Consider the following 11,987-nt stretch of genomic DNA (forward strand, 5'->3'; position numbering starts at 1 on the left):
CCATGCTAGTTCAATACCTTCACAATCTTCATACACCATTCTTCAGCTTCAAATAGTTATCATCTTCATTGTCACGCAAAGCTTTCATTTCATTCTCAAACAATTAGGGATCCCTTATTTCGTTTCACAAGTCATGGTTGGTATCTATCCTTTGTTCTATATATACATACTCATCACTTTTATTTTGCTAGTTTCAATACCATCATTCTAGTTTTGTTATATTCAAATGAAAACGTTTTTGGTTTTGCTAAATGTGTAGGATGAATTTTTTTATCAACAATAAATAATAATATAAATGAAAGTATTAGAGATACTTCAATTCTTTTAAAAAAGTAAAGATAAAATCAAGTTGTCATCTCAAATTCTCCAAAATATGAATGGAAAATCACCCCACCCACCAAAAATTTGTAATCATCTGATCCAGCAAATGTTTGTAATAACAACCTATGTGATTAAGCACATAAGCAAACAAACTTAATCATCCAGCCAAAAAACAAAAACCAAAAACTGTAGCCCAGATAACTTAATGGCCTCTACCACAGCTGTTTTGAAATGGTGCTTGGCTACCCTAAACGATGAATCCATCAATTAACACCCAAATACTATATGGCATTTGTCGCTTAGCAAAAGCAAAAGCAAAATAGTTTAGCTTATAATTTTTTCTAGTTTTTTTACGTGAAATGTTGACATTTAAAACATGCTCAATTATAAAAGTAACTCCTGTCAATAGACCTGCATATTTTTAATTTATATTTAAGAAAATTTGAAAAGAAAAAAAAATAATATTAAACCATTAAATTTTTGTTGACCTAATTTGACCCATTATTAATAAACAAGTTAAAAAACATAATCCAAACTTCTTTAGGTAAAATCATTTTCAATCCAATCTAATCTAATCTACTTACAACATTTTTTATCAACAATAATAAATTAAATTAAATAGAATATTTAAAGATGTTTAAGACTTTATATTCCAAAACCAAACCTAAAAGTAAACTCGAATCATAGCAACATAATTCTATACTCCTATATATAGATTGGCTTGTAGAAAGAAATCTAAATGATTGTCCAAAGCCAAATATACAGCTCCACCGTGCCCTCCAACAGTAGGAACCTTGCTAGCCACACCAGAAATCAAAATCTGGTGATGCATTGAGAGATATGTTTTTATAGTGATGATGATAAAACTAAGAAAATGCAGGAATATGTTTGACATGAATGAGATTATTTGATTTGTTTTTCAGGCTGGTCTTCTGCTGGGGCCATCAATTCCCGCAGGACCATGGGAAAAGTACAAGAAGATGCTGTTCCCCTTTGGGAGTGCAGATATCCTAAACACAGTGTCATCGTTGGGGTACTCATTCTACCTCTTCCTGAACTCAGTGCAGATGGACCTAAGATTGATCACGAAAACAGGGAGAAAGGCTTGGGTGATAGGACTTTGCTCCTATTTCATTCCCATAATTTTGGGGTGTGGGAGCATGAACTTGTTCAGGCCCATGTGGAAGAGCATCGTCGGAGACGAGATTTCGGGTATAACTGTGGTCTTCATAACTCAAAGTAGTTGCTCCTTCGCTGTCATTTCATCGTTGCTCAATGACCTCAAAATCCTCAACTCTGAACTCGGACGCCTCGCACTCTCTGCATCTTTTGTCAACGATGTTTCAGGTAACCTCACAATCCAATAAACAAACCCAACAATTTAATTCTTTCACGTTAATCTATCATAAAAGTTTTCAGATGGGATCAATTTTATTTTGCAATAGCTTTTATAATAATTGCTTTTATAAGTGTAGAATATTTTCAATTCATTTTTTATTTAAAGGTTTGCGAGTATTTATAATGTTTTATTTTTTATTTAAGATTTGTGTTGCTATTGTTATTTTTATTTTATTTTTTTGCATTTGTTGCTATTTTTTTTTATCTCATTCAAGTTGATTAATTAATTTATTTTTTTAAAAGTTAATATGATTGATTGGAAGATAACTAAAAGATAAAAATAACGATTCTATTTGAAGTATTTAAAATTTAATTATATTTTTTAAACATGATTTGTTTTATTAAAAAATTATATATTTTTATTCATTAAAAATTTAGTTAAAAATTTGGTCAAATTCCGTTATTCAAAATTTAGTTCAATTTATTATTAACTTCTCTCAAAATTAGTATTTAAAAATATTAAATTGCAATTCCAAAATCCAAAATAATTATTCTAGATTATGGAAGTTAAAATAACTCTTTTAAAAAGGTTATTTTGGAAATTTTTGGAATTGACTTTTTATATTATGAAAAATAAATTTTTGACTAGTAATTGCATGAGTTCTTGTTAGTATGGAAAAACAAAATGACATAACTATATACATGCAAATTACTTTATTATAACTCTACTTATATTAATTATTTGTGTGGTAAAAATATTACTAATTTAAAAATGTGTTTTGATCCCTATCAAATTGTAATTAACAGCAGAGTTCATCTTCAATTTTCCAAAATTAAACCATTTTGGTCCTCTGTGTAAAGAAATGATTAATGTCTTTTACTCATTAATACAGTAAGAACAAAGTTCAACAACAATTTTTTATGCATGCAACAGTCTAACACGTATAGATTGACATTCTTTGTTAACAATTGAACATATAGTAAGTTTTTGTATTTGTAGAAATGGGTTTATAATAAGTTTGAGATTAAAAGATGTTTTGTTGTGTGAGTAATGTTATTTGCATTTGATCATCAGGTGCAATCTGGGCAGGAGTTGGTGCTGCGTTTTTTGGCAGGGAGGAGGTGAACATGGGTATCCGTATGAGACACGTGGGGGCATTTCTTGCTTTCATAACCTTCATTCTACTCATTGGTCGTCCTGCAATGAGGTGGATAGTGAAGAAGACCCCAGAAGGTAGATCTGTGAACAAGGCATACATCTATGGCATCATAGTAGTGTTCTTGGGATTGGGCTACTTTGCCAGGTATTTTGGTGAATCCTTCTTAGTAGGGGTTATTATTTTTGGGCTTGCAGTCCCTGAGGGTCCTCCTTTGGGTTCTCAACTGGTTACCCAACTTGAGTTGTTCTCCAAGTGCTTTCTCTCCTCAATGTTTCTCACAAGTTGCACCATGAAGATGGATCTCACCAAATGGAACTCTCTCTCCCTAGTAATCGCCATATCTTGTGTCATTGTTGTTGTGCACTTGATTAGGTGGGTTTTGTGCATGGGAATTTGCCGATACTGTAAAATTCCCTTCAAGGATGGCTTTTGTCTTGCTCTCATTTTGAGCTGCAAAGGGATTGTGGATATCTGCTCCTATCTCCTCATCTACGAAACAATGGTAATTTAATCTATATAATAATTAATTATTTGTAATAGCAGCATCAAATTTGCTTCTAGCAATTCTTTGTTCAGTTGTTGAACTATTTAACTAACTCTAACTACTCGAACCATTGCAGACACAAAGTAGAATAATAGTAGACGTTATGATCATCTCAGTGTTGGTCCTAGGTACAATTTCGACGCTTGGTGTGAGGGCATTGTATGACCCTTCAAGGAAATACGCAGGGTACCAGAATAGGAACATCATGAACTTGAAACACAGTGAGCTTCGGATAGTTGCATGCATCCACAAGCCATGGCACTCGACTCACATCAAAAACGTGCTCGAATTTTGTTCTCCTGCACCAGATAACCCACTAGTGGCAGAAATTTTGCACCTCATGGAGCTAGTTGGAAGGTCCAATCCCATTTTCATTGAACACAAACTTCAGCAAAGTGCATCATCCTCGTACAACTACTCTGGGGAACTCATTGTAGCCTTTGACCTTTTCGAACGTGACTATGTTGGTTGTGTCACTGCCAACACCTACACTGCCATATCCCCAGTGATATTCATGCATGAAGATGTCTGCAACCTTGCTTTGGACACAAGTGCAGCCCTTATAGTCCTTCCATTTCATGTCAAATGGGGAGGGGATGGTTCAGTTGAGTCAGAGGATAGCAACATAAGGGCACTTAATGAAAAGATTTTGGCAAGGGCGCCTTGCTCTATTGGGATTCTAGTGAACCGTGGCCCCAGTTTCAACTCAACAAGTATCAGAGCAGCCATGGTTTTCTTGGGTGGACCTGATGACAGAGAGGCTTTGTGCTTGGCTAGGAGGTTTGCCAAAGATGCTGATAATAGGTTGTTTGTGTTCAGGTTGTTGGCACATGACAAAGATAGCTCGAATTGGGATCACATGATTGATGATGAAGCGTTGAGGGAAATAAATGGAGCTCATGTTAATCTAGAAAATATTAGATATGAAGAGATTACTATAGGAGATGCATCACAGACAATGTTTCTGATCAAAGATATAGCCAACAAATTTGATTTTATTGTAGTTGGTAGACGCTATGGGGTTAGATCTCCTCAGACATTTGGGTTGGAGGATTGGACTGAATATTCAGAGCTAGGGGTCATTGGTGATTTGCTTGCTTCACATGATACAGATACTACGGCTTCAGTTTTGGTTGTGCAACAACAACCATCTCATGAAGACCACATATACTAGTATTAATAAATTTGTTCTGATATAAAAAATTTATTTTTTAATGGATCACTATCATTTTGTAGCATCCTTAAGAAATAAATTCTCACTTTAAATATAAGACTAACACGTGTTTTCTTTTTGTTTTAATACTATCCAATAATTTTTTTTTATCTCATTTTAGTCTTCTATAAAACTTTTATTTTATTTTAATTCCTGATATTAGGGTTTACCGTATTGAACTTCAAAGTCAAAAGGAAAAGGGTCTTTTATCTATAAACTAGATTTTGATTTTTATAAAATCTGTTGAAATAGAAAATGGTTTTTGGATAATTAAAGTTCTCCTCGTACCGAATGTTAACAGATGTTAGAAAATTACTATAAAAAGAGATGAATCGATCAAAATAAATATATTTAAAGGGCGGTTTCGAATGAATTGAGATTATTTGGTTGATTTTTAGAAGTTGTTACTAAAAGATGTAAAAATGAAACTTGCACGGAAGAAAAATAAACAGACTTTAATACGTGGTTTAATGTAAAATCTTTCTGAAACTTATTTATTAACTTGGATAAAAAAAACAGACTGTGGAGCGTGTTTGTTTTCGTTCATGTGCGAAGACTCGAATGATATGTGAGAAAAGAATAAAATCGACTTCCTACATTATACAAAAAAAAAAAAAAACCATCTAAAGAAATCAATGTAATAACACTCCTATCCATTTTATTTTATTTATTTATTATTAATAAGAAAAAGGATTAATTTTTTTTTTTAACTTTTTTTATCATCAAATAATTAATTGAATTAAAGGGACCACTTCAAGAATATTTCAACCTGTATACAAAACCGAAAACAAAAACAACATCAATTTCCTACCAAAGCAAACTTACTATAGTAACAAACCACAAACCCTCCAACCCACTAAGGCTTTGTTTGGATGAGGGAGTGGAAAGGAGGAAGTGAATTTGAGATGATTTGAAGGGAAATTGTAAAGAAAGTTGGGGTGTTTGGATTAAGGTAAATAGAGTGGAAAGTATGAGGAAAGTTTATGAAAGTTTGCGAGTGATGTGATGGGTATGATTGAAATTGTATTTTTTTTAATTGATAAAAATGTAACTTTACATATTTGCCCTTACATATTTATTTATAAATTATAATTATTTTTAGTTAAAATATTATTTAAATATTTATAATTATAAATATTTGATAAAAACAATTTATATTAAATAATATTATTATTTTATCTTTCCTTTTTTAATTAATATAATTATTATATAAATTTATTTTTTATTATTAAAAAATATATTTATTTTTATTATTATTATTTATATTTATAATTTATTATATATAATATGATTAATTATGTTTTTATAATAATTATTTTTTTATAATTTTGATTATATTTTTTATATTTATATTTAAATTTTAATTATATTTTAAATACAATAATAATAATTTAAGTTTAAAATAAAAAGGGTAAAAGAGTAACTTAAGGTTAATTAATTAAAAAACATAAAAATATACAACTTTCTTCTCATATTTGCGAAGAAAGTTTTGGATGCAAAAATATTTTCGATTTGTGTGCACTTTTGTTTTTATTACGTGGATTCATTTGTATTTCATTGCACACAGTCTTTCCGTGCCTTTCTCCGCTTCGAAACAAACGGAGCCTAAAAGTCAACACAAGACCCAAAACTAAGCACCAAAAAGAAACCTAGACCAAACCCAAAACACATTATCAAAAAGGAACTCAACAGCTCCAAGAATTCACCTTATCACAGGTAAAAAAGATGTGCTGCATTTGATGGCCCCTTGTTGGAAGCACCAACCAGCAGCACTTTCCAGCCCAGTTTTGGCGACATATCAGCACCTTGAGGTGAACCTTTCGGAGCTCCATACATAGGCAAACAATCCACTGCACTTGATTGAGTTTACCCTACATCTACCGCACAAAACCTGAAAACGTACTTCTCCAAACAATAGCATTGTCCAAGACTTAAGCCCTCCTTGAAGCTTAAAACAAATACCATATTAAACCCCTTGTATTATGCATTGGAGGCCAAGCTAAAAAATAACAATAACAAAATCCTGCTACATTTGATGGCCTCTTGTTGCAAACCAGCAACTCTTTCCACACAAGAGAAACATACACACCAGCTTTGGCAGCGCATCAACACCTTCAGGTGCACCATACCAGCCATAGCATCAGATTTGAAGCTGTTGAACCAAGTGGTGTTCAAGCTTTGAAGAATCCAAAACCCTTTGAAGGATATTGAAGGCTGTGTTTGTCGAAACAACCGATTGTTTTATACTTAGGTGTTTTTAGAAAAGGTTGAAAACTGTTTTTCAAATGGTTGAGCTGTCAAAATCAAAACAACCGATTGATTCGTGGAAACAACCGATTGTTTGTTTTGGTACCATAACAGAAAAACTGTCTTGTGCTTTGACTAAGCATTAAATGATTTTCCAACTGTTTACACTCCTGTTTTTAATGTTTTGACCAATCTTTAAAGGAAATTAATGGTTTGTTAAGATTTGACACTATAAAAAAAACGTGTATAATGCGGCGGTTATTTTTGTAAAAACTGACGTTTTTAACCGCCGCATTATACGTATGTGGCGGTACCGCGTACCGCCAGAATTCTTGCCGCCACAAAGTTTAATGTGGCGGTCAATTGAGAACCGTTGTAGCAGACACCATATTATGCATTATATAAAATGGCGGTTTTAAGCGTGTAATTGACATCAGTTATAAATGTCGTAATTTAAAAACTAGGTAAATCAATTCTAACGTAAATAGTGGCATTTTTAACCGCCATTTAATACAGTATAGTATGACATTTATAATACACCTTATAATTGTCATAATTTGAATATTAAATATTAAATATTTTATTTTATTTTTAATATTTATAATAATTTATTTAATTCTATTTTATAATTTGATTTCATAATATTATTTAATTTCATATTATAATTAAATTTCAATACACAATTAAATTTCATAACATAAACTAATTTCATAATATAATTAAATTTAATAAATATTAATAATACAATAATTAAAACAAATTTATAATCAAAAGATGAATTCATTCATTGAGAGAATAAGTTGATACATAATTGTTCAAGAGTAAAGAAAACACACACAAAAAATTTTAAATATCATCATAACATTCATAATATTACAACATTTCATCCCTAATCGATTTATCTTCAGTTTTGCTTTCCCATCTTTCTTAATCAGTTTTGCTTCCAACACTTGATCCTATTACTTGATTAGGTGATAAAACAACATTTCTAACATTTGGTACCTGAAATAAATAATAAACAATTTGAAGTTAAGAATTATATAAAAGTTTATGTCATGTCAAAGTAATAGGTCACGTAACTTTTAGTAAATAATTATTTATTAAAGGAAAAAAATTGTTTTAAAAAGTATGTAAAAAGAATAATATAATAAGGAAATAAATTATCATTATGCATAAATCATGTGACTTATAGTCCCATATATGTCCTGTCAAGTCCACATGTTGAACATTACCTAAAGCAAGATAACAAACTGTTAATAAGAAGAAAACATAAATTATTGACTTTAATTAGAGCAAACTTGTGTTATCTAGATTTAAAATGGCTTCACTGTCCGAGACGAAACACATATACTCTTATAGTAAAAGTCTAGGTTGAACTAAAAGTCTTTTAACTGAAGTTAGTAGCTTCTTTTTACCATAATATTACTATACTAGTAGCTAGTGTCCACGTAGGCCAAAAGGGGAGTTTAGTGGGTAAATATAAGCAGCATGTCAAACTTAAGAAGCACAAAGTTACAACCACCGACAAGGATCAATGGGCCAAGTGTTCAAACAAAGGTTAAGTCTACCACTCTATAATAAAAAAAACAGGGTTATTGTTCATGTATTGATTTCATTTCCTGCGACTTTTCCATTTTATTTGGCACATACGACATACATCTATCTTGATGTCATGTGTTTGAATCTTTTTTCCCCTAAAATCACGACGTGTCCACAATTTTTACGATTCACAGTTTTTAAGACAATTTTCTTTTCTTTTCTTTTCTCTTCGAAAAACTAGAAATACAATAGAGTAATTAGTAATCACTTTCGTAGGAACCTAAATACAAGACAAGATTGTATACAATAGTTTTCTGCTGGGTATCCTGGATGCACATAATATACAAGGCAAGTCACAAGGGAATTATCCATACTACATGGCAAATATAAAGGTTTCCAACGTAATTTTTCATATATAAAAGGATGAAAGGACTCAGACAGAATGAATATTTTCAAACAGATTTCTTCTCGTTTATATATATATAAAGAATGACCAAAATACAGTTTATTGACCAATATAATGGGAAAAATTTAAATATGACAAGGTCATCAGTTATTCTTATCTGTAATTGTAATGCTAGCAATTAAAGAATATCCATTATAAAAAGTTGAAAATCAAAGGAATCAACTCACACATTATTTGTCACTGAGGTACAAAGAGCAATACGATACGTACCAAAGTTCATGAAAGGTAATATGAAAAAGAAATTTAGAAAAAGACCCACAAGGGATGAATTCAATGATGAAATGAGATCTTATTTTAGTGTTGTAGACAAACCTGCCAAGGTAATTGTCAGCAATAGAAAGAGACTTCAATGGTCCTTTGAAAGAAGAAAGGACATGTTGGAGATGATTCACTCCAACGCAGGACACATAACAGTTTTCTAACTTCAAACAATTTATGGGAGAAAACGTTTCAGATGCTCCAACAAAATAGGGAATTATATTCCTGTAAGATGATACACAATTAGAGACTATAATCTAATTTCATAACTTCCAACTATAACTAGAAATAGAAATTCAATTGACTTGATTCCTTCATCTTCAATTGAATTGTCACTTATATCCAACTCCTCCAAGTTAGGCAAATGTTCAAGAGAATACCTAAGATTTTCTGCATCATCTTTGCCTAAATTGTTTTCCCTGCAACATTATGAATGGATTAAAATTCTTTTTCTTCGTAGCATACTGATGGCCATGAAAATATAAATGCAAAAAAAGCTTATAGAGAAACCACTTCATTAATTTTCAATACACATTCTATTATTCATAGCCAATAAAAGATGATTCTAACATAACACAAAAAAAAAAAAATACAACTATATTATTTAGTATGGTGTTACCTTAGAGCGAGTACTCACAACATTTTCAACAACTTTCTAGTTCCAAAGCACAAATGTGAATCACTCAAGAATCTCCTGTTAAAGTCAGAAAGCCATCCAGTTATCTTAAAGTATGTGCACCGAAAAAATATAGAATGCATATGCTGATCAAATACTTACTTTATTATCAGAAAGGTCAAGGACAGATAGGCCAGAAGAAAGGTTCAGAAGAGTCACTAAAAGATCTTTGGCAAAAGTCCGTCCATGGTTGGGACCCAATATTCGCACAAAATTGGCTACTGCAATTACCAAATAAAAATACATAATACGGAAACACTGAGATATTGTGAATTCAATATTTTTAGAGGTCGTAACTTCCAGAAAATTCAATAAGAGTTCATATACACAACCAATTTAAGGAAAGAAAATACAAAAACAAAAATCTCAGCGCGAAAACGAGATTTCACAAAAATATCAAACAAATTGAAAATGCCAAAGCACCAATTTGAGATCGTCGGGGGTGATAGGGTCTTTGGCGGTGCTGTGAAATGCGCCTTGCCGCTCTTGCGCCGACTAGAGGAAACCCTAGGTTTCAACTTCATTCTCTTCTCTTCTTTTTGTGACGATAATGGGTATTGTATAAGAAAAGAAAAATAGATTTAGGGTTTACTCTGTGAAGGTACAAGTGATAGCTAGGTTAATCGAAGAAGAAATTTGGAGACTAGAAAAGACAAAGAAACAAAGGATTTTGGAAAAAGGTTTTCAAAGGATTTTCGGAAATTTGGGGCAATCAGGGAATGAAGATGAGAATAGGGTTTTGGGAAATCAAAAATTTGAGGAAGTGTGGGAAATGTAGGAAGCGAACGAGGGACTTGCAGAGATGATGGAGAGCGGAGAACGAGAAAATGCGTGTGTTTCGGAAAACTCTAGCGAAAACGGAGCCGACAGTGGATGTGGCAGAGAGAAAATGGTGAATGGTGGAGAGAAGATGGTGGATGTGGCAGAGAGAAGGCGGAGAGTGGCGGGGAGAAGACGATGAGTGGCAGAGAGAAGAAGAGAGGGTTTCGAAGAGAAGATGGATTTCAAAGGTTTAAGGGAATAAATTTTGGAAATTATGTGGGAATCATATGGAGGGAACTAAAAGCGGGAGAATTTGTTTTTTGAAGGCTAATTGTGGCGGTTCTAAATGCCACATTTCGAAGGAACATTATGGCGCTTACGAAAATGTCGTATTATACTGTAAATTGTGGCGGATTTTAATAACTGCCATATTTTAACCGCCAACATATACACGTTTTTTTGTAGTGTGGTAACAAATAACTTTGTTTTAAATACAGTAAAACAGATTTGGGTTTTATACACAACTTACTGATTTTGAAAGAGTTGAGATTGCTTAGAGATTGAGTTTGATCAAAGAGTGTGAGATAGGATTTTCTCTTGTATTGATTTCAGATTTGCTTCTGTAACAAGTGTAATCCTTGTATCTGTTGAAAGAAACCTTTGTGTGTTTGCGAGAAGTGTTGTGTGTTCTTGAGGGGATCAAGATCAGCATTCTTAGTGTTGGTGTGTTGGCCAAGAGAAGTGTATGTCTTGAGGGGATCAAGGTCACTTTCTTGGTTGTGTTGTAAGTGATCTAGGTTTGATTGCTTAGTGGATTTCCTCAGTGGTTTCTGAGAAGACTGGATGTAGCTCTGGGTTTAGAGTGAACCAGTATAAACATCTGTGTGCATTCTCTCTATCCTTAATCTCTTTAAATTCAGTTTTAGTTTTTGCAAACTGGTATAAACAACCGATTGTTTTTCTGGTGCTGTTGTTTTTGCTTTGTGTTTTGCCAAACTGAATTTCTTATCATTTGTTTCTTGAAGTAATTTCATTCTTGCCTTAAAAGTTTGCGAAAATCCTCTTTAAACAATTCACCCCCCTCTAGTTTAAAGTCATTTATTCTAACAATTGACATCAAGAGCTTGGTTCTTGAAATTTATTCAAGTGTGATCCTAAAACTATTTTTTGATGGCTGATAGACTACCTTTTGGGGAAGGTGCTTCAATCAATAGATCACCTTTGTTTTGTTGTTTGAACTACCAATTTTGGAAAGTGAGAATGAAAATCTTTATGGAATCACTTGACAAAGGAATTTGGGATGCAATTGAAAATGGTCCTTTTATCCCAAAGTTTAAAAAAGATGGATCTGTCATTGAAAAGCCTTGGTCTCAATGGACTGATTCAGAAAGCAAGAAGGCCAAATTCGATTGCATTGCCAAAAATATAATAACCTTTGCTTTAAATTCAGATGAGTTTTTCAG

At 32.3% G+C, this 11,987-nt stretch overlaps 1 protein-coding gene and 1 long non-coding RNA gene across 2 annotated transcripts; one reads left to right on the forward strand and one right to left on the reverse strand.

Moving 5' to 3' along the window:
• The first annotated feature begins 1,060 nt into the window (after positions 1 to 1,060).
• LOC137833258 (cation/H(+) antiporter 4-like) lies at positions 1,061 to 4,537 on the forward strand. Its single transcript, XM_068641619.1, has 4 exons — positions 1,061 to 1,144; positions 1,245 to 1,668; positions 2,735 to 3,321; positions 3,440 to 4,537. The coding sequence occupies exons 1-4, from the start codon at positions 1,061 to 1,063 to the stop codon at positions 4,535 to 4,537; spliced, it is 2,193 nt and encodes a 730-aa protein (XP_068497720.1).
• A 3,049-nt stretch (positions 4,538 to 7,586) lies between these two features.
• On the reverse strand, positions 7,587 to 10,870 carry LOC137830975 (uncharacterized). The gene is made up of 5 exons (XR_011084300.1): positions 9,865 to 10,870; positions 9,706 to 9,780; positions 9,392 to 9,505; positions 9,141 to 9,311; positions 7,587 to 7,825 (listed from the first exon to the last, which is right to left on the reverse strand). It is a non-coding gene; the product is annotated as an uncharacterized lncRNA (long non-coding RNA).
• Between the last annotated feature and the right edge of the window lie 1,117 nt (positions 10,871 to 11,987).

Source organism: Phaseolus vulgaris, chromosome 6 (genome assembly GCF_000499845.2).
Source record: "Phaseolus vulgaris cultivar G19833 chromosome 6, P. vulgaris v2.0, whole genome shotgun sequence".
Taxonomy (NCBI): Eukaryota; Viridiplantae; Streptophyta; class Magnoliopsida; order Fabales; family Fabaceae; genus Phaseolus; species Phaseolus vulgaris.